At 49.6% G+C, this 23,487-nt stretch overlaps 1 protein-coding gene across 2 annotated transcripts in view; it reads left to right on the top strand.

Moving 5' to 3' along the window:
* Positions 1–3,006: 3,006 nt before the first annotated feature.
* The window catches only part of ARHGAP22 (Rho GTPase activating protein 22), a 161,669-nt gene continuing 141,188 nt past the window's right edge, over positions 3,007–23,487 (top strand). For both annotated transcript variants that reach the window (XM_028156837.2, XM_054728974.1), the window contains exon 1: positions 3,007–3,058. In XM_028156837.2, coding sequence (XP_028012638.2) covers positions 3,007–3,058 — 52 coding nt within the window. The remainder of the gene's footprint in view (positions 3,059–23,487) is intronic.

Raw genomic sequence — 23,487 nt, 5'->3', positions numbered from 1 at the left:
AGCACACGCCTGGCCGGGGGAAGAGCACACGCCTGGCCGGGGGAAGAGCACACGCCTAGCTGGGGAAGAGCACACGCCTGGCCGGGGGAAGAGCACACGCCTGGCCGGGGGAAGGGAGGGGACTGGGGACAAAATTAAGGGCAGTCAATCCATCCAAGGGGAGGAACTAACATTGCTACACACAGGCACGCACGCACACACACACACGCACGCGCACGCACAGCTGGGGCCAGTCTCATTCATCATTCCCCCGTGGTCGGCAAACTGCGGCTCTCGAGCCACATGCGGCTCTTTGGCCCCTTGAGTGTGGCTCTTCCACAAAATACCACGGCCTGGGCGAGTCTCTTTTAAAGAAGTGGCATTAGAAGAAGTTTAAGTTTAAAAAATTTGGCTCTCAAAAGAAATTTCAATCGTTGGACTGTTGATACTTGGCTCTGTTGACTAATGAGTTTGCCGACCACTGCCCTAGATGACCCTGCAGTGGGCATTGTATTCTCGGAGCCCTTCTCCCCTCCCGTAGTCATCATGCCCTGGCGTCTACTCCAGCTTCCCTGCTTCGCACACCAGCCCAGACAGAGGCCTTGTGGAAGCCCACTGCGCCTGCTGGGACGCATCCAGCTGCATTAGCAAACCAGCACCTCTCATTACCCGGCCGTCAGGGTTGGCTCAGGGGTAGATTGGTTGCCCAATCAAGGCCATGAGGAAGGAGGTGTTGCTGAGGGAGGGAGGAGGCTTCCCAGCATTCCGAGGGAGACAGCAGGGAAATGGCCTTTCCCGGTGTGAGACTGTTAGACATGGAGGAGGAGCATGGGCTCCTGAGCTGGGTCCAGCCTTCCTTACTCATCAGGAAACCTTCATGGGGTGAAGCAGACACCCAGGAAGCAAACAGGAGAACTGGGAGGGGTGGGTATTGTCAAGCTGCTGAATCTAGCCATGTGTCAAGTCTGTACTATTCGGACTTTCCCACTAAAGGGACCATAAGCCTCTTGTGTTTTAACCTTTTGCACTCGGATGTCGAGTGTGACTTGACATGGTTAGCATCGGTAGCAGCTCTTTTTATACTCTTTGAATGTATCAATAATTGGAAATATAAAAAAATCCAAGTAAATAAGTTTGTATGAAAAGAAACTCCAGTTTTTTATTCTACTGCCACGCTTTGTAAAATCCGGGGTATTTAAAAAATTAAATCCCGAGTAGAATAAAGGAATCGAGAAAAAAGCAAGCGAGTGCAAAGGGTTAAGCCCATTTTAATTGTCTTTTGGTTTCCAGCAACTGAAAGGTTCTTACCTGATTATCCTCTTTTGACCAAAGATGAAAATGGAGACCCAGACGGTACAAGAAGGCGCCAGACAGATCACAGTGAGCACCTGCATAGCAGGTGTATGTCCCTGCAACATTGGAACACGCTTATACTCAAATGGAGCTGGGCGTGCGCACTGTTACTTGCTCCTTCAGGGCCCTGTTTCCCTAGCTCGTCCGGTTTTGTGCTCCAAGAAGAGGAAACACCTGGGCTCGGCGCAGCGCAATCCCAAGCTCCTGCAGCCCCACCTGGCCGCTCCTCCTCCGCCCCTGCCTGCTGTCACCCTCCGCCCCTGCCTGCTGTCACCCTCCGCCCCTGCCTGCTGTCACCCTCCGCCCCTGCCTGCTGTCACCCTCCGCCCCTGCCTGCTGGGAGAACACAGATAAAGGTCCTGCGGGTCCAGGAGGTCCCCAAGTCCTGTCCCAGCCCAAGGTTCTCAGGCCTGACTCTGGGCACCTCCATGTTTCAGGCTCAGGCTCCATCTCTCTTCTCACTTTGCACTTCGCACCGCCCCCTTGGGCAAGCGAACCGTTCTGGGCCCCAGGGCCTGACCGCATCTCTGATTTAGGATCTGCTGCTCTCTTCAAGCCACCAGGCTCCCCCACTGGCTTCTGCTGCCAGCTGCCTGGGCACTCCTGGGCCCAGAGGACTCCTGGGCACAGAGGACCCCGGGGAACAGAGGACCCCAGCTGCAGAGGCTGTCCACCCACCGCCAAGGCCTAGAGCAAGACAGCGCTGCCCCAGGCCGCCTGCCCAGCAGCCTGTGTCAGCCGCAGCCTGAGCTTTGCTGGGGCAGCCAGGGGTGAGAGGGACCCCCGCCATGGGAAAGGGACCCACGGCCAGGAGCTTGGCTGTGCTTGTTTTATCTGCCTAACTGCGGTCGGTTCTGGAACCACAGACACGGTGCAAGTTCAGCACAGCAGAGGCAGGGAGCAGGGAGACAGGCCGCGGCGGGAAGGTCAGTCTGGCGTCCCCCCGCAGCTGCTCCTCGGCCTCTGAGCTCCGTATGTGCCACCACAGCAGCACGTCAGTGAGGCCAGCCGCACAGACCTCACTTGGCTGTCTCCTAACCAGGGTTTCTCTTTGATTTTCTACAACCGCCAATGATGCCCAATCCCCAGAAATGGAACAGAGGCAGGCCTGTGGCGGCCAGTGGATCAGGGTGCAGCCCGGCCTGGGTGCCGGCGCTCTGGGCCCCGGACCCACCAGAAGGACTGCGCCCGCAGCAGTGCAGGGGGGTGGCCCTGGGCCGTGCTGCAGGTTGGAGATGGCTGTCCGCGCCCGGTTTCCAGCACAGAAGCACGGCTCCTTCCCAGGCCAGGCCAGCAGGTTGGAAGGTCACGTGTCTGACCCGTGTGGAAGGCGTTGCCCTTTTACCGCACCATCTCCATCCTCCACTCGTCCTAGGGACCTTGCCATCGCTGTTCCCCTTCACCGTTTGAGGAACTGATACCGGAGGCCCCGTGACTTGCCCAAGGCCCTCCCAGGACCCCTGGGGACACTTGCACTGACGGGGCCGATTCCTCACAGCGGGGCCTCTTGTTGGAAATCCGGGGAGACGCCAGGCGGGCATTCTAGCCCTCGTTTCCTGGAAGTGCTGCCTCCTGCACTGCCAAACGGAGCTGCCTGTCTGCTGGAGGGTGTGGCTGCTTCTTCCTAAAGCCGTGCCCGGGACCCTGTGCGCCGACGGCAGCCCCACCCCCGCCATGCTGCCCACGGCCTCCAGCAAAAGGAGAACATTTGCGGCCAGATATTTTGGTAGGAATTCTGTTTTATTCTGTGTGGAGTAGGGTTACCTTTGCTCTGGGAGGGGCCCCCCGAGGCCACCCACGGGGGCCCTCTCAGCTTTCGGGCTGGGAGCAGCCAGGGTCCAGGGACTGGCCCGGGCGCAGGGCTCACCCCGAACTGGGGAACGGTTCCAGGTCTGCCTGGACAGCGGAGCCTGGGAGCCTGTGGTGTGGCCACGGCCGTCGAGCCTGGGCTCTGAGGACGGCAGACCAGGGTGCATACGGCGCATCCTTTCGGGGGGGCTGTGCTTCCTGAGGCTATGCTGGGCCCCCTGGAAACAGTGGGGCCAGGCGCTGAGACAGAAACCCAAAGGACAGCCGTCGCCCCAGCATAGTGCCCGGGGGAACTTAAAAGTGGGACGGCCCTCTGGTGGGGTGCCAGCTGGGAGTCACGCAGGTGCTGCTGGGCCGCACGGCGTGGGCCAGGCGGCTGTGCAGCGATGCTTCGGGTGCTGGGAGCCTGGCCCTGCGGGTGAGGATTGAAATCCCAGGGATGGCGGGGAAGGGAAGGCAGCTCCTGAACCCGCTGTGCCTGAGAGCCAGGAGGGAGCTTTGTCAAATCCCAGGCGTTGCAAATACTGGAGACCTCTCATTGATCGAGGGCGGGCCCCAGGCATCAGCATATTCCTTAATTCCCGGGGGAGCCTACCGCTCAGCTGCCAGGAAGCACCAGCGCGGGCCCAGGGTGGCCGCAGCCTGCACAGCCTTTGGGGGTCTGCGCCGTGTCTGTAGGGCGAGGAGTCAGGCTCTGTGTTTGCAAGCCGGGTGGCTGGGCCCAGGCTGGGCTGGCCCTCTGCGGGCGGGCCCTGCAGGGTGCTCCCTCCTGCAATAGGATTGGGCCTTTAACTCTTTCCGGTCCTAATGCATTGTGGGTCTGTAAAATCTCCGTGTTCCAGCATCATCTGATTTGAAGGGAAAACTCACTTGCTTTTCCCTTTTCGAAGGTTTCAGCCACCAGATTTTCATGTCTCCTGGCTTCAGGGTGCAGATGCTGATCATTTAAGAAAGACAAATGAGATACTGCCTGAACACCTGACTTTTTAAGCATTTACTTGGAGTAATTTATTGCAGTGAAATTCACATAAAATTAACCATTTTTAAGTGACGCGTTAATTCCATGTAACTCGTACTTGCCCAGTGTCTGTGGCCCACCACCTCTCTCCAGCTCCAGATGTTCTCATCGCCCAAAGAAACCCCGCCCCTCGCTCCGCCGTGGCCCTGGGGGTCTCTCTGTCTCTGCAGACTTACCTGTGCTGCGCAGTTCACGTGAACAGACTCACGTGACGTGAGTCCTTTAGTGACTGCTTCCTTGACTAAGAGAAATAGCTTTAAGGTTCATCCACATCGTGACATGCATCGCAGACAGCGGGGCAGCTTTGTCAAAAACGCCGCAATGCCACTGGGAAGAAAGGGGGTCAGTCGCATGGGGAAGTGGCTTCCCTCCCATCCTTGGTCTGGGTCAGCTCTTCTGTCTCTTCTCCCTCCCTCTCTCTCCCTCTCTCTCCTTCTCTCTGTCTCGGTTGTTCTCTGTCTCTCTCCCTCCCTTTTCCATCCCTCCCCCTCCTCTGTTTTCCCTCTCCGTAGATTCTGGAGGAGACTGTTGAGGAGCCTGAGCTTGTTTTTAACTGAGATGCTCAGGGAATTTGGGTAAACAGAAGATTCTTTGGGGTTCAACTGTGCTGCCATACTTCACTTTACTTGGCCCATAATCTTGTCACACCAGGAGCCACCTGCAGCAGGAAGCCAGAGGCCAGCCAGGTCTGGGTCTCCTTCGGGGGCCTGTGCTGAGACTTGGACCCGCCATGGGCACCTGTGGCTCTAGCACGTTAGAATGTTCCTTGACACCCCTGTCTGTCCCAGCCAGCTGCGCCCACTTTGCTCAGCAGCCTCCCAGACCTCTGCTCACCACCGGCCTGCCTCTCCTAAGGACGGGGGTGGGGGGTTATCCTGCAGCTGACCCTCCTGGGCACTCCCCACCATGAGCAGCCACTGCACACCTGAGCCACAGCGGCAAGAAAGATGGTGGCCTCTGCCCACACCTGTCAGAGTCCCAAGTGAAGAAAGCAGCTCTGAACCCAGCTATTCCTATGGGTCCCCAACTTCCTGACCCACAAGCCGACCGTCAGGACCAAGGGGCACCTTGGAAAGGGCATCCTCCTCCATCGCACCCCTCCCTCATGCCTGCCCAACTCAGTGGCTTTGTTCCCGTGGCCTTTCCAGGTAGGGAGGCAAGAGTATGTCCTAGGAGAACGGCAGCCTGGGCGGGAGGGGACTGAAGGTAGAAAGGGGTGAGGTAGTTGATAAGCGTGGAAAGGTAGGGGGTGCCACGTTGAGAAACTTGGGCTTTCTCACGAGCAATGGGAGCTGTTGGGAGTAGTAAGCATCGGACTGATGAGGTCAGGAGCTTGTAGAAGAATGACTGGCAGCAGGGTATGAAGTCAACGCTCACCTCTTCATTGGTCTTGCTGATCCCACCCTTGCCCTTCCATGTCTTCCCAATATTGCAGCTGGAGCAAGGCTCCTAACGCCTAAATCTGATGAGACCTGTCACTAGCACAGCACCTCCCCGTGGACTCCCAGCCAGCCAGCCCACCCTTACCCACCCCATCCTCTCCGTGTGCACCCACACTGCCTCAGCACCAGCAGTGCCGCCTCGGTATTCCTCAGGTGTGCCCGGTCTTCCGTGTGCTCTGCCCTCTCTCCAGCGCACCTTCCCCCAGAGATCCGCGTGGCTCACAAACTCTCCTCCTTCAGACTTTTCCCCGAATGGCACCTTCTTTGAGGCTGTCGCTAACTGCCTGTCTGTGTCACATTGTAACTGGGGCATGGGTTACATGACTCAAAGACCCAGGCTAAAGGAACAGCCATCATCTCAGGTGGTGCTTGTAGCCAGGCCACATGGCAAAGGGAGAGATTGAGCTCCAGAAGGTTCTCACGTTGGCAATGAAATCCTTGTCTGTAAGTCATACTCCACTCAAAACTCATTGCCCCAACTACACACCAGGAGTTCGGAAAGTACAGCCCTACTGCGTGCCTAGAAGGAGAGGATTGAAAGTATTTGGCAAACCACACTAATGACTGCACTAATTCTTTACTGTCTTACTTTTCTTCACGGTAGTCTCTATCATCTCACATAGTTAGATATTTCATTAGCTTTACTGAGAATTCACCCGTTCTAAGTGTATAATTCAATGCTCCTTAATAAGTTCATAGAATTATACAACAATCGCCAAAATCCCGTTCTGGGATATTTACGTCGCCCAGAAGAGTTCCTCTGTGCTCACTGCAGTTACTTCGCACTCCCACGCCTAGCCCGAGGAAAGCCTCTATTTGCCTCATGTACCTATAAATTTGCTTTTTCTGGACACTTTGTGTAAATGAAATCATCTGCTGTGAAGTCTTTTGCATCAGGCTCTTCATTTGGCATTTGGTTTCTGTGGTTCATTCATGTTCTCGTGTGTATCAGCAGTCTGTTCCATTTTAGCTGAATAAGACTCCATCGTATGGATGGGCCTTTTGTTTATCCACTTACCAGTGGATTTACGGTTGTATGGTCCAGCATATGGTCTATCCTGCAGAATGGTCCATGTGTACATGAAAATAATGTATACTCCACAGTCATGGTGAGGACTGTCCTATACCTATCAATTAGGGAGAATTGGTCGGTACTCTTATCCAAGCCTTCTGTATCATTGCTGATATTCTCCTTAGCTGCTCTACAATTATTGAGGTTGGAATATTGGAATCTCCAACTCTTCATGTACTTTGAAGCTGTCTTGTTAAGTCTGTATATATTTATAATTGTTATAGCTTCCCGATGTATTCACCCTTTTTCCATTATGAAATAATTCTGTTTCTTTTCTTAATGTCTATTTTATATTTACATAGCTACAGATGTCTTAAAGTCAATGTTACATGACATATCTTTTTTCATGCTTTTCCTTTCAATGGTTTTGTGTCATTCAATCTACAATCTCTTAGACAGCAAATAATTGAATCATGAAGATAATTTTGCCTTTTGATTAGAATATTTAGACCATCCACATTTAATGTGATTATTGATATGAATTTACCTTTACCATTTAGTAATTTGTGCTCTATATGTCACTTTTATTTTTGCTTCTCTGTTCCTTCTTTACTAATTTCTTTGTATTAAATACTTTCCAGTATACCATTTAATTTTCACTGATTTTTTTTTTTACTCTATTTTTGTTATTTAATTCGTGTTTCCTCTAGAGCAGAGTGGGGAACCTTTCTCTGCCAAGGGCCGTTTGGATATCTATAACATCATACAAAATTACCAACTTAAAAATTAGCCTGCTATATTTTGTCACACATTTAATTAACTCACCCCTAATGCCTTATCAGGCCCAGACCCAATGATTTCCCAGGCCTTCAATGGCTCTCCGGCCGGACATCCCTGCTCTAGGGATTACAATATGCATTTTTATTTTAATCTATTTCAGAGGAATACTTAATTACAGTAAAAATAGAAAGTTTGCTCCAAGGTAGTTTTATTTCCTTCCTCCTCCTTTGTGTTATTATTGTCATATATATATTACATCCATACATTATAAACTCCAAAACTACTGTTGTAATAATTGATTTATATGACAGTGGTCACATAGATTTTAATAAGGTGGAAAACTCCTATCACCTAGTGACACCGTAGCCATCATAACATCATATTGCACTGCATTACTCACATGTTTGGGATGATACTGTGTGCAGTGTTCATAAAGTCTGCAGTAGTGTATAGTATGTCCTAGGCCTCCACATTCACTCACTGCTCACTAAGTGACTCAGAGTACTTTCCAGTCCTGTAAGCCCACTCAACGTAAGTGTCCTATCACAGGTATACCTCTTTTAAATCTTGTGTACTATATTTTTACTATACTTTTCCTATGTCTAGATACATAAGAAATTACCAGCACAGGTTTGCAGTCTAGAAACAGTAGGCTATGCCATAGAGCACAGGTGTGCAATAGGCTGGACCATCTAGGTTTGTGTGAGTGCACATTAGGATGTTTGCAAATGATAAATATGTGGTTAATATTTATCATTTTAAAGTGTAAGGACACTTTTCTCAGAATGTATCCCCTAACCAAGAGCTGCATGACTTATTTACAGATAAATATTAACCACATATTTATCATTTCCTGTGGGCTTCATTTCTTACTGCTGGGCTTCATTTCCTTTTACCCTGGAGAACTTCCTTTAGTGTTTCTTATAGGGCAGATCTGCCTGCCAGGAATTCTCTCCATCTTTATTTATCTGGAAATGTCTTTACTTCACCTTTGTTTTTGAAAGATAGCTATTTGGATATAGAATTCTTGGGTAACAGTTTGTTGTTTTTCATCCCTTTATATATGTCCTTCCACTTTAGCCTCCATTGTTTCGATGAGAAGTCAGCTCTTAATTATATTGATGGTCTCCTCTATGTGATGAGTTATTTTTCTCTTGTTGTTTTCAAGATTTGCTCTTTCTCTTAAATAGTTTTACTCTAATGTGTTGAAGTATAGATCTCTTTTTATTTATCCTTTTGGGATTTTTTTTGAGCTTGCTATATGTGGAAAATAATATTTTTTTCATTAAATTTGGGCACTTTTCAGCCACTAATTTTTCAAGTAATTTTTCTGTCCCTTTTTCTCTTTTGTCTCCTTATAGGACTTATATTACATGCATATTGGCATGCTTAATGTTGCTTTATAGGTCTCTCAGGGGCTGTTCTTTTTTCTTCAATTGTTTTGTTCTGAGTTTCTCTAGGTTCTTCAGACTGGATCATTTCTATAGCTCTCACTTCAAATTCACTTATTCTTTCTTCTGCCATATCAAATCTTCCATTGAGCCCCTGTTGTAAATTTTTCATTTCAGTTATTGGACTTTAAATTCAATAATTTCTATTTTTAAACGTTTTATATCTCTTTGAGATTTTCTATTTGTTCATTCATTATTGTCATACATCATTTAAATTCTTTAAACTTTTTTCCTTTGGTTATTTAAACACATTTACATAGTTGTTGTTGTTTTTTTAGTATTAGTCTGCTAAATACAAAATCTGGGAATAGTCAGAGAGTTTCTATTGACTTTTTTCCTGAGTATAGGTCACCTTTGCCTATTACTTTATATATCTTATTACTTTTTTTGTAAAAACTGGACATTTAAGATAATATAGAAATTCTGGATTCTTTTTTTTTTTTTAATATATTTTATTGATTCTTTACAGAGAGGAAGGGAGAGGGACAGAGAGCCAGAAACATCGATGAGAGAGAAACATCGATCAGCTGCCTCCTGCACACCCCCTAATGGGGATGTGCCCGCAACCAAGGCACATGCCCCCGACTGGAATCAAACCCGGGATCCTTCAGTCCACAGGCTGACGCTCTATCCACTGAGCCAAACCGGTTTCGGCGTAATTCTGGATTCTTATTTACCCATTAAGTAATGTAATATTGTTGTTAAATTGTTTATTTCATAAGTTGTTTAGGATAAATCTGTCACCCCCATGGTATGCAGTCACTAATATTACTGCTTATATTTGTTTTTTATTCTTCCTTTTATTTGTAAGCTTGACTTCCTAGGGGTTTCTGTGCAATTCAGTGATCAGCCAATGACTGGACCAATGTTCTTTTCAAATCTTGAGCCAGTAAATCTTCCATTCTTGACCAATAGATCATGTTTGGGGCAGGGAAATGCTGTCAAAATTTAGGCTATTTCAGGTTTTCCATGGCTCTTATTTTCTTCTGGGCCTTCATATCACCTCTGTGCATGGCCACAATCTTAGGGCTGGCAGAGGTGTGGGGCACAGTGAGCCTCTCTGGTCTCCACTGGACATGCATGTAGCCTAAGTCAAAACATGTGTGCCCCTAAAATGACTACAACCTCAGACAGAGCATTGATTCTCTCCATTTACCTACTGCCAAGATTGCCTATCCATTGACAATACCTCTTGGTAAGGGCATCTTTCACCACTCAGACTTGAATGAGCCACTTTGACTTTGTGAGCAGAGTTGATGTGCCCCACCCTCACCGAACCTCTGAGATGACTGAGCTGGGGGAGTGAGATACCCTAGGCAAGAACATCAGACTCCCACTCTTCTTCCCTAAGGCACAGCAGTTTTTCAATGTAAGTGCTTTTGAGACTTGCATGCCTTTGGTCAATTCCAGAGAATGAAAATGGTTGTTTTTGTCAATTTTGTCTAGATTTATAGTTGCATTTGGGGAAGATGACTTGCTGACCTCATCGCTCATACATAGCTAGAAGTCCAGTTTACTACTTATTTATTTCATCTATTATCTGTCTCCCCTCTCCTATTAAGATGCGGGCTCTATCCTACCTGCTTTATTTCCACTACTAGTACTTCTTTGGTCACTATTCAAGCACCACTTAGAGAGTAAGGGCAAAGGTTAATGTTAGAGCCCGTTTCACAGTGCCTTGTTGAGTGAGTGAATGAATGAACAGCATGGAGAGAGGACTAATGGAGGTCAGATGGCCTTCCTGCGGACCTGAGTCAATGAGAATATAGAGGACAGCAGGTTTGAGAGATATTAGGGAGAAAAGATGGACAGTGCTTGCAGTGCTGGCAGGAGAGGCATTGAGGATGTCTGGGGTTTCCAGCTGGGTAGCAGCAGGATGTTTGGTTTGGGTGGTACAGGACAGTCTTGCTGAAACCAGGCACTTCATCACAGAGCTAAGCAAACATACCATGGATCCTACTGTTAACCTCTGGCTGTGAACTTTTTCCTTTGGGAGTGATGAGTTTGTTTCCGGTGGAACTTCTGTGTAGGGACACAGGGACTCTATCCTTGGAGCCAGGCACCCAGTCTTACTTCTCCAGTGTCCAGGGAATGCAAACCCAAGACCAGCCCACTGAGGGTCCCGGAGGAAGGTGGACTGTCAGAGAGATGAGAGCTAGCTGGGGTCACTAAGGTGGCCAGGTCTGGGAAGTTGATTCAGTGGGTCCCTCATGAAGGGTGAACATTTATTTGGTCACTTAGCACACACTTGTTGTGCCAGGTACTGCTCCAGGCCCTGTGGTGCAGCAGGTAACAAAACTGGCATTCACATTCATCTAACAAGACGTCTGCAGGAAGCTGCTCTCTGAAGTTCCATGTGGACTGTGGGCCTCTGGGGGTTAAATCAGGATCTTCCAGGGGGAGGGGGGAAGAGGGGCAGTAGAAGTTGTTTGATAAAGAATAGTCATTATGCGGAAGTTATAAAAATTTAAAGCCCCTGGCTCCTGGTTCCATCTTTAACATGTAAAACGCTTAGAAATTGTCATTTCTGTCCTTACAAAGAAAAAGCTAAGCAAACTTAAAATCAGTGACTTTTCTTAGACCCATCAGAGAATTGAGGTCCCAGGTAAACCACCGCCCCAAATCTAGAGACAGAAGAACTCAGAAAATAGCAGCCAGGACCAGCTTCCCCAGAGCAGGAGCCACGGGAGCCAGGAACTGGCAAGAACATCAAATGGCACATCGGCTGCTCACTGGAGGCTGATGGGGATTAGCGTGGGATTAGCCTGAGTGGGAGGGACTCCTGGGGCCACTATCGGGAGGCCCTACCCTTTCGTGGGTTTTCCCTCCAAGGACTCCACTAGATTCTCAGGATGAAGAATCACGAAAAATCCCCCTGTGTTTTGGGCAGGGAGAAGGGAAAAGTAACAGTTTTTAAATAGGACCAGAGCTTTCTCAGTAACAAAGCCCTGCTCTGCAACTAAAACAAGTTACCGGAGGCTTAGCCACCTGGCAGAAGGGCAGTCAGCCACCTCCAGTAGGAGAGAAAGAAACTATGTGAAACTTCCAAAGGTCATACCAGGGAGGGACGAGGGGCACAGAAAGACTGATCGTTGACCCTGAGACCACAAAAATGCATCCCCTCTCACACCTTAACACCCCATCACAATGGAAATAAATGCAGGGCTGACTCTGTGGAAGGGTTGTTTTGTCAGGAAAACCCAAAGACTACAGAGGAGGGGAAAATGAAGATATTAGAGAGAATGGAAGCCTCTGGCACCTACAGATACAATGAATGTTAAACACAGAATAGCCCCCAGCCAGATGAGCTTAAAACCTCAAACTAAGACTTATTCACCTTAGCTTCTCTCATCCAGTACACTAGGTATGGCTTCCAACCAAAAATTACAAAACATGCTAAACAGCAAGAAAACGCACATAGGAACATAGAAGTCACCTCTCTGTCCTAACAGCAAGTAATGAGCAGAACAGACTGAAAAATCAGCAAACCTTCTAAGATCCGAAAGAGAGGGGAGGACCCAGGACAAACCACTGCCCCCACGTTGGAGGGACAGGTGAGCACAGGGAGTCACGACTTACTGGAGCAGAGGCTCCCAAGTGGAAACCCCAGGGAAGCAGCGCCAGGAAGAATGTCTGAGCTGACATTGATGAGCAGTGTGGACACACTGAGAGCTGTCCCCACCCAGGTTCCCACAGAGAAAAATCCCCTGAGTTTCCAGCGGGGGCAGGGGAAGGGGTGGCGGAGGGGGGGGGGGGGGAATCATCTAGAAATGTCAGAGGGCACTGTTCTTCTTAACAAGGCCTGGCCTCAGGGGAAACTAGTCAATCACAGCCTAACCTGCTAGGTTATTAGAGCCCAGCTGACCTGGGGAAGGGACACAGTGAACCCCAGCCCACACTAGCCAAGCATCAGAACCAAAGTCAGATATGGACAGACTTGGGAATCACCAGATAGAGAACTTGAAGTAATTATGATTTGCATGTTAAGGACTCAAAAGAAAAAGTAGACAACATTCAAGGACAGGCGGCTAATGTCAGCAGAGATGAAAACTCTAAATCAAAAGGAAAATGCTATAAATCAGACACACTGCAACAAAAATGAAGAATGCCACTGATGGCTCATCAGCAGTCTGGACCCAGCTAAGGAAAGAATCAGTAAACCCGAAGATATGTCATTCCAAACAGAAAACTCCAAACTGAAATGCAAGGAGAAAAAAGAACAAAAAAGCAGAATGACATCCAAGAACTGTGAGATAATTTCAGAAGGTGTAATGAACACATGATTAGTATACCAGAAAGAGAAGAAAGAGGAAAGAAGAAATATTTGAGGTAATAATGGCCAAGAATTTTCCAAAATTGATGAGTGTGTGGTAGGGAATTTAACCTCGCTCAGAAAGGGGGCTGGTCTTTACCTTGGACTATGGAAGGTAATCTCTGTCATTCTGATAGGAGTGCCTTCATTCAGGGCAGGGCTGACTATTCCACCTAATGGGCTTCCCAACCCAGAAAGACCAACCATGTGATATAGGGTGGGAGCTTGGGATCACGTGGTGTTAGTCAACCTGGAGGCTGAGATCAGCCATGCAGAGGTCATTAGTCCTGAAGAAGCTCTGAGGGGCCAAGACTGGGGTGTCAGGGTTCACACCCAGTTTGTTTCTTGCCAACACCCATTCATACTGAGTTCCTGGGCTGGGCCCTGGGCTGGACTCGGGACACGGGAGTCTCCAGGCTGGGCCCTGGGCTGGACTGGGGACACGGGAGTCTCCAGGCTGGGCCCTGGGCCGGACTGGGGACACAAGGAGGACAGACCATAAAGGCCTGCCGTAACAAGCTGGGTTTGGGAGTAAGGGTCACAGGCCATCACCCCACGCTGCACGTAGACATTTCATCTGCTGCTCCTCCTCACCATGTGGCTTAGGTGTGGTTCTCTAGAGAATCAGCATTATTTTCAGAGAAATGACAACTGCTCTTAGGAGCAGAGCCTCCATATGGTTAGAGCCCCTCTGCCCAGAGCCACTGCTCAGCGCACCCCTCTCTGCACCATGAGATGGCTCAAGGCCACAGCCTTTCCGTTCCCAGTCATATCTAGCAGGTCTGAAAGTTGCCTACAGGCCTCTTCTTGCATTTTCTACAAATGAAAGCTGTCCTACGGGAACATCTTGGCTGGAGGGGCAGGCCCTGGGCTGAGGCTGAACTGCAGGAAGCAGGTGTGTAAGGACTACATTTCTCTGGTCTACCCAGAGGCGCGTGTGTCCTCTCACTAGACCCTCTCTCCAGCCCTTGCCAGATGGTGTTGGTGTCCCCATTTTAAAGGAGAGGAAACAGAGGTGTGGAGAGAATAGCTGCTTTGTCCAGGGTCAAGCTCCTCATCACTGGCCAAGCCGGCTCTGGGAATCCAGTGTGACTGCAGAGAAGGCTGACTGCAGAAAAGGAGCTAGCCCTGGCCCGTGGCTCAGTTGGTTGGAGCTTTGTCCGTGCACCAAAGGGTGGTGGGTTCGATTCCTAATCAGGGCACATACCCAGGTTCCGGGTTCTATCCCCAGTTGGGGAGTGTACAGAAGGCAACTGATTGATTGGCCGGTGTGGCTCAGTGGATAGAGTGTTGGCCTGCGGCCTAAAGGGTCCCGAGTTCAGTTCTGGTCAGGGGCACATGCCTGGGTTGCAGGTTACATCCCCAGTGGGGAGTGTGCAGGAGGCAGCCGATCAATGATTCTCTCTCATCATTGATGATTCTATCTCTTTCTCTGTCTCCCTTCCTCTCTGAAATCAATAAAAATATTTTTAAATTTAATTGAAAAGTACGCACACCCTAAAATTAAGGAATTTTATTTCACATGGAGAATAAAACACAACCAGAGTCACATCAGGAAGTGATCGTCTATGACCAATGTGACTTCCTCTTAGAAATATGAGAGCAGATGCGTCACCGTGACCCTCTGCACCAGGTTCCTCTTTTGGGATGTGCCCCCAGAATGTTCTCACTGTGGCCGTTTCTGTGCCACCCCGGAACTTGGGGTTGGGTTCAGGTGTCTTTAGCGTCCAGGGTGCCCCTTTGCTCCGCAGGGTTCTAAAGGGATGGAGAGGTGCCCTGACGGGACAGCCGAGGGCCCGGGGGCCGTCTGCCACTTAGTCCGCTTTATTGTGTTTGGGCAGAAGCGATGCCCCCCCTCTCGGCGGCCACTCTCCTCTCACCGCCCAAGGCACCGCTGCAGATGCGCCTCTAACGGAGAGGAGAGCCGTTAGGTGCCTGGGAAGCTGTGCAATGACGATGTTTTCTGGAAGAACCAGAAGGAGAGTTGGGACAAAGCTGGAATGGAAACTGCCACGCAGCCTTCCCTCACAGCGCCAGAGACCCGCTGCCCTGGCCGGTGCCGGCGGCCAGCTGGAGGCAGCGGGGAGCAGTGGGCACCTCTAAGGCCCCGGAGCACAGAGGTGGCCCCTAACCTGCCCCTGGCCGGGCAGTCCACCCCGGGCTGCTGGAGGGCAGGAGGGGGACTAGACAAGACCCGCAGTCCCCAGAGGTGGCCACGCTGGACGGGCAGGCGGGGGCCCTGAGGGCCACAGGGGCACATTTAGTGAGCAGACACCCTGGGACCAGATGCTTTTGCTCTTTATATTTATTATTGTTTAAAGTATTGCAAATAGTAGTACATATGTCTCCTTTTTTTTTCCCCCAATTGACCTTCCCCCAGCCTCTCCTACCCCCCCCCCCGGCCCATGCCCTCACCCCCCTCCCAGTGTCTTGCGTCCGTTGGTTGTGCTTATATGCATGCATACAAGTCCTTCAATTGAGGGCCTGGCATGTCGGCTGGACCTTATTGTTGACCAGAGTGAAATATTCTGAGAATAATCAGTGAGCGTGGGAAGGGCCGGCAGATGCGCCGCCAGCACACCGGAGGCCCCTGCAGGGCGCCCAGCTCCCACCTGGGGCAGCAGCGGGCAGAGGAGCGGAGCTGCGGACAGCAGGCCACAGCGTTTCCCGGCAGCTCTGCGACATGCCCGTCAGGGGAAGCGTGGGCACCTGTCAGTCTGCACATACGTGTTCATGTGTGCATGATAAAGTCAAGCTCGGGGGGAACATGGGCCACTGAACCTGAGTGTGATCATCGGCCTGGGAAAGTGCAGACAGTGTGCACGTGTGTGAGGGGGAGCATGCGCAGTCTCACGGGTCTGCCTCCCTCTCACTAGATTCTAGGCTCCTGAGCAGGCGGGCCCTTTCCCTGCTTCTCTGCTCATCTAGTTGATAACCGGCATAGAGGCAGCCACACACCTACATGTTGTGGAGGGTCAAATCCGTACCAAGCATGCTACCTGCTTTACTGCCCGGTCTCCATAGCAACCCTAGGAGGTGGCTCTGACCATCCGCATTTTGCAGCTGAGGTGTTTGCGGTGCTCAGAGAGGGCGTGGCTTGTGTGATCTCCTCAGCCAGGTTTTGATCCCAAAGCCCAGACTCTGTCTGTGGTGCCACACCACCGCCCACACTGCGGCAAACAGAACAAGAAAGTGGGGAGTCCGTCAGGAGGTAGAAGCTAAGGGGAGCCATGGAGTCTGCAGCGGGTGGGCGGACTCGCTCCCTCTGAAGTCACCTCCCCCTCAGGGTTCACACGGAGAGGCTGCCGGCAAGCTATGCAAAGCTGTACACAGAGAAGCAACACTTGGAAAGGCATGAAATCAGTGACCGAAACACAAGCCTCACCTGCCAACGAGAGCAAGGCAAGTCGCAGCTAGTGAGTCAGCTCTCCTCCGGTGCGGCGCAGCCTTCCCGTTCGCCGGGGAGCACGGAGACTGCATTACTGCTGTGAGGCTGCGACAGCACATTCCTGAGGTTGCAATATTACAGGAGCATCTGTGTGCTTGCAGATGAAAATACAGCTCTCTAGGACAAAATCTTAGGAAAGAATGAACCAGTACTGGTTCTCCCAGAGTTTATTGGGTCAATGCACAGCTGTACGCTTGCACACACTCTTGTGCACGTCCTTATATACTGTTTGGCAGTTTGCAAAGAGCGCACACTATCAGCCTTCCCACCCACTTGGGGTAGGTATGGCAGATATTATTGTCTCCATCTGATGCAGGGAGGTGCGGGCTCAGAGATGTTAAGGGACTTGCTCAAGGTAACTCAGATCAAGATGATGGAGCCAGAAGTCAGATTCCGGTTTCTTGCTCTTCATCCACTCAGCTTTGCACTGTGAGATGCAGCAGGGCTGTTTCCTGGCCATGAAAAGCATTTGCGTTTTGCTTTTAGTTGGGGCCTTAATCATCTCCTGCCTAGACCATCCCAACCCGCCTGCTCAATTCTTACCGTCCAATACCCCCAACAGAGCCACCTCGCCCTGCTCAGGAGCCACCCGGGGGCTTGAGCTGGGCTATGGGGGGAAGACGGATGAGCCCACAGGTGCAGAGAGATAGAGAACAAAGTAGGGTGCAGAGTAGGAAGCACCCCTCTACCCATAGACAAAGAGGTTCAGGCCTAAGTTTCACGTTAAGTCAACATCTATGACAAGGCCTGTGCTCTGGTGAAAATCAGCCTTACACCGGGGCTTCATCCCCAGGCTACATGTTTTGGCTATTCTGAGACTCTTTCGATTTCATATAAATTTTAGAATCAACTTGTCATTTTCTACAAAGAAGTCATGTGGGCTCTGATAGCGATTGTGTTAAACCTGTAGATCATTTTGAGGACTATCACCATCTTAACAATGTTAAATCTTTCAATCCATGGACATTGGATGTTTTTCTATTTATTTGGATATTTTTCTATCTCTTTGAACAATGTTTTATAGTTTTCAGAATATAAGTTTTCACTTTTTATTGAATTTATTCCTATATGTTTTATTCTATTTGATGCTATTGTATAAATGGAATTATTTTCATTTTCAGATTGTTCATAGTGAGGATGTAAAAATACAATTGATTTTTTTATATTGATCTTAACCCTGAAACTTGCTTAATTCATTTATTAATTCTAAAAGTTTTTTAGTAGACTCCTTAGAATTTTCTCTACACAAGGTTATGTCATCTGTGAACAGAACTTCACTCTTCCTTCCAATCTGGGTGTCTCTAATTCTTTTTCTGCTAAGTTGCCCTTGCTAGAACCTCCTGCACAGTGTTGACTAGAAGTGATGAGAGTAGGTATCCTCTTAAAACTGTTCGGACTTCTTTTGTGGCCTAGTGTTTGTTCTCTGGTGGAGAATGTCCCATGTGTACTTGAGAAGAATGTCTGTTCTGCTGCTGTTGGGTGGAGTCCTATAAATGGCGGTTAGCTCGGGTTCGTTTATAGTGCTGTTCAAGTCCTCCTTTCCTTACTGACGTTCTGTCCATTATTGAAAGTGAGATACTGAAGGTTTCAATTACTATTGTTCACTGTCTATCCTCTCAAGTCTATTTTTGCATCATAGTCTTTCGTACCCTATTATTAGGTGAATATGTTTATAGATGCTATATCTTCTTGATGGATAGACTTTCATTGCTTTACATTGTCCTTCTTTCTCTCTTATAATAATTTTTCATCTTGAAGTCTTTTCTGTCTGAATTCAGTACAGCGACTCCAGCTTTCTTTTGATCACTGTTTACATGGAGTATCTTTTTCCGTCCTGTCACTTTCAACCTCTTTATGTCTTTGAATCTTAAGTCTCTGTAGATAGTGTACTTATTGTTGGATCATGTTTTTAATCCATTCCGCCTACCTCTGCCTTTCAATTGGATATTTTAATCTATTTCCATTTAATATAATTATTCATAAGGAAGGACATGCTATCTTGCTATTTTTTTTCTATGTGCTACATATCCTTTTTGTTCCTCACATCTTAAATTAGTACTTCATTTTTGGCATACTCTCTTAATTGCCTTGTCATTTCTTTTATTTATCCTCCCCATACCCTCTTTCATCTCTGCCCACCCATCCCCTCCCCCCTGCAATCACTACACTGTTAGAATACGTCTTAATTTATATCAATTTAGTCTGGATTAATACCAACTTAATATCAATAGTGTATAAAAATCTTCCTTATATATCTCCATAATCCCCTCTCCCACTTATGTTATCATCACCCATTACATCTTTATACATTGTGTGCTCAGCAACATAGATTCATCATTGTTGTTTTATGCAGTTATCTTGTAAGTCAGGTAAGAAAAAAGAGACATTACCAAGAAATTACATTAATACTGTCTTAAATATGTATGTATTATACCATTCTGCTGGTGTTCCTTATTCTGTATGTGGATCAAGTTACTATCTTGAGATGAGCCCAGAGGTGCAGAGAGATAGCTATTCCAGCCTCAGGGCTCCCTTTAGCATTGTTGTAGGACAGGCGTGCTGGCAGTAATTTGTCTGGATTTTTGATTATCTGAGAATGAGATTTTTGATTATCTGAGAATGAGTTCGTTGCTCCTTCATTTGTAAAGAATAGTTCTGCTGGCCCTGTGAGTGTGTCCTCCCACTGCAGACTAGAGCAAGGCAGCAAGTGCGGGCCACACTCTCACGGAGAGCAGAGGGGGCACCCAGGCTCCTGAACTTTGAGGGAGATGAGGAGGAAATAAAGGTTAGGAGGAAAAAGTGTTGGCCAGAGCAGCAGGGCCTCATCCTGCAGCACCTTTCGGCTGGGCTGAGATGGCGGTCAGCCGTTGCCAGCAGGACATGCGATGACAATGACGGGCTGCAGAAGGTCGGAGCCAGGGTCTGGGAGGCTCGCCTGTGGCTTCCTGGCTGAGACATACAGTGATTAGCACAGGGCATAACTGGGGAAATAAGGAAGGAAATGCAATCGGTGGGAAAATGGACCCCCGCTGAGTTAGATTAGGAAGTGAGAGAGAAGAGGAACGTGAAAACATGGGCTGAGAGGCATGATATAAGCATCAGAATTCTGTGGTTTGAGGTCACAGAAAGGCAACCCAACTCAGCTAAAGCCAGAAGGGGGAATTTACTGGGAGTTGATCAGAGGTTAACAAACCCCTTTGGGAGCTGGGGAGCCAAGGATGGTGGTAGTTAAGCGGGCCTAAAGCAAGAGGTGCAAGGATCATCTTCCCAAATGTGCATGGTCAGGGCACCTCCACCATCGCCACGCAGGATGAGGTCACTGCCACCAGCTCTGGGAGGGCCATTCTAACCACCTCTCGGTCTCTTCATGCACACTCAAGATTAGATCAAAACCAGGCAGCACCTAATGGCGGAGCCTGGGTCACGTGGCCACAGGTAACCACCTGCAGGGACAGAGCAGATCTGTTCCGAGTGTAGGAGAGACACATGTGTTTGTCAGCTTGGATCTAGGACCGGTGAGAGAGGGAGGGGTTGGAGATGCAGGAGGGGAAATGATTGGAGAGCAGGTGGAGGCCGCACCCGCAGAGGGCTGGTCTGCCTGCAGAGAGGAGCATGGGAGGAACCTTGACCTTGTTGAGAGGTGCTAGTGTGAGAGAGAAGGCCTGGGAAATGTGCGCCTTTCCATCTGCCCCGTCCCTGCCTTCGCACAGCACGCAGGTGTCTCCACGGGGAGAAGCCTGGTTTTCAGTAATGCAGAACAACCCAAGTGGTGACTCATCGCTTTCTAACTGTGATGCTGGGGAAGGGAAATCATCTCAGACTGCTTCCTTGTTGGGCCTGTGTGAGGACAGGGTGGCTGCTTGAGCCTGGGCAGCTTTGATGCCAGCTGTGACCCGGACCCCCAGCCCCGGCTTTAGGGCAAGGGTGACAGCTTCTTGAAACCTCAGCACATTCTGTCCCCAGGTCCCAGAAACCCACTAGTGAGATCATATTTCCTTCTCCTTTCAGCTTCTGACTGTCTGAAGCAGGAACTCGGCAGGGGACCCTGCCTGGCCCAGGGTCAGGCCTGGTGGTCTAGGATCATCCCTGCCACTCTCACAGTTCCTTGAGCAAACCCCACCCCCTGGTGGCAGGGCTGGTCCCACTGCCGGCTCCACACACTCCCTAACAGCAGCTTTCCCTCTGAGAACCCACAGTGATACTTTGTAGTGGAATGAAGTCTGTATCTGAATGCTGCCCACTTAAATGTGGAGCCCAGACAGTGGTCCAAGTTGAGCAGAGACTCTTCGGTGAGTAGTACTTCCGGGAACCCAATGTTTACAGGTATTAATCCCGAATAAAGCTCTCACTCAGCACCTGCCACCAGAAAACCCAGCTGGCACACCACTCAGCCATTCATCCAACACAGTAAGCATGCCTGGTCCAGCTGCCGGGACACTAGCTGTTGCAAAGTTCAGGGGGAGGTATAACAAGTGCTACAGTGAAGGTTGGGACCAAAGGTTATGGTATCTGAACCAGCTCAGTCCCCAAAGCCATGTCCCCCATGGCTCAGTACCCATGTTCTTGGGCATGGGCGATAGGGAGATATTAAAAGTGCATGGGGCACTAAGTCAGGAGGTGATGCTGAAACAGGGTCCAGAAGGATGCATCAAAGTTGGGTAGGCAAAGAAAAGCAGGTGGAGTGTTTATCTGGTGGGAAGGTCAGCCGTAGTAACAAAGAGGACCAATTATGTAATAGCTCTCCCTCTTACAACCATCTGAGTGTTTCCAAGTTGGCAATGGGGGCTCGGCTCCACTAGGTCATTGAGGGGCCAGGGTGTGGGGCCACTGCCATCTTCTCCATGGGACTTCCAAGATAGTCCCATTCTAGTCCACCAGCAAGGGATGGCACTCTGAGGGAGTGTTGAGGGGAGGAGTCCTGTGGGCCAGGCCTAGAAGTGCCATATCTCATAAACCATGGCCAGGACACTGTCACAGCAAACTGCAAGGAGGCAGGGAAATGTCGAGCAGCTCTATGTGCCCCGGATGTAGGGGAGAACAGATTTGGGTAGAGGCCTGGCACTCCACTCACAGTGGGGCGTCAGCAGTGACTGGGCACACGGTGAACGTGGTAGGGAATGACCAGAGGTATGCTGACAAATGCTTAACAACCAGTTCTCCAGAAGAAGAAGAAAGCTTAGTTCTAATTGATAGCATTAGCTGCTTTTCTTGGTGAATATACTCCCATCACCATCAATTTCAAGCCATAAACATGGAGTTGGGAAGAGATGTGTAATCACAGCATAGGGTTCTTCAGAGAAACAGCCAATAGGAGGTAGAGGTAGAGGTAGAGTTAGAGGTAGAGGTAGAAGTAGAGGTAGAGGTAGAGGTAGAGACGTGGTAGGTAGGTAGATAGATAGATAGATAGATAGATAGATAGATAGATCTGCTGCCAGGGGGGTAAGACTTTCTTCGATTTTTACCAAGGCAGCGGGGGAGAAGAGAGAGAGAATTGGCTCACATAGTTATTGAGGCTGAGGAGTCCCAAGATCTGCAGTCCACAAGCTGGAGACCCAAGACGGTGTAGTTCTAGTTCAAAGGCCAGCAGGCTCAAGACCCAAGAAGAGCCAATATTCATTCAAGTCCAAAGGCAGGAAAAACTGTCCCAGCTCACGGCAGCCAGACACTACTATCCGGAAGGTCAGCCTTTTGTTCTATTCAGGCCTCCCACTGGCTGGATGAGGCCCACCCTCCTTAGGTCGGGCAATTTGCTTTATTCGGTTTACTGATTCAAATGTTAATTTCATCCAGACACACCCAGAATAATGCTGGCTGTGCTGTCTGGGTACCCCATGGCTCAGTCAAGATGACCCACAGAATCAGCCAGCACAAGTAGTATTTCCACCATGCAGACAGATGGATGTGAATAATCTAAGAATGTAGGCAGTAGAAAAATGAAGTAAAATAATTAGGACATGATGTGTGTTGAGTATGGATTACCTTTGTTTTTTAATATGACTTATTTCATTGTAAGTTTATATAATTAAATTTCTAATCATATCTGTGTCAAACAACTGGCTTGCAAAATGCCTGAGAATTTAATAATCAGCTCTCAAACTATTGGTATCAGCCAGCTGGTCCAGCACACCCCGGCATGGACAGGAGTGGCATGCGGGGAGCGGGAACATCTGCTGCCTGGCAACGGAGACAGAGACCCCAGGAAGTCAGGGCCCTGCTGCTGTGGCCACGAAGCCAGGGAGCAATGTTTTCCCCTTCCGCCTCCAAAGGAGCTCCCTCTGTCCTCCGTGCAGCTTCCGGAACGAGGGAGCAGGACCCTGTTGTATAGATGGCACGTTGGTAAACGTTAAAGGAAGGTTTACCCTCCAGGCAGCACATCCCCCTTACCATGCCAGACCACGTGGCAAGCCAGCAGCCAGCAGAGCCCAAGCCCAGCCGCACTCCCCGCTACTGGACCCGTGTGTGCAGTGCACAGACCACACCCAGCACCTGCAGCTCTGCCCGGCGTGGAGCTGCCTCCTGCGGGCTGGGAGCGATGCCCCCTGCCACCTCCTCATGGGAAACCGGCCTAATGCGCGCCTCCTGAGAAGAACCCCCACCCCCCGGAGGGGACAACAGGCAGACTGCCTCTGGGCCCAGACTCTAGGACACCCGGGTATCTTCCGCGTGGTGCTCTCAGGCCTGCCTCACGTTGCATCGCCCGCGGAGCCGCTACAGCTCCCAGTGACCGCGGTGCAGACCGGCCACGGGGTGGGACCAGCAATTCATTTTCAAAGCCCCCGACACGATGCCAAGGTTGAGAACCAAAGCGTCCACACGTGCAGAGAATTTTATAAAAATGTCATTTGAGCCAAACAGAGGAGACGCCTGGCCTGGAAGCGAGAAC

Source organism: Eptesicus fuscus, chromosome 17 (genome assembly GCF_027574615.1).
Source record: "Eptesicus fuscus isolate TK198812 chromosome 17, DD_ASM_mEF_20220401, whole genome shotgun sequence".
Taxonomy (NCBI): Eukaryota; Metazoa; Chordata; class Mammalia; order Chiroptera; family Vespertilionidae; genus Eptesicus; species Eptesicus fuscus.
Note: the sequence above shows the minus strand (reverse complement) of the source record. Positions and strands in the feature narration are given on the sequence as shown.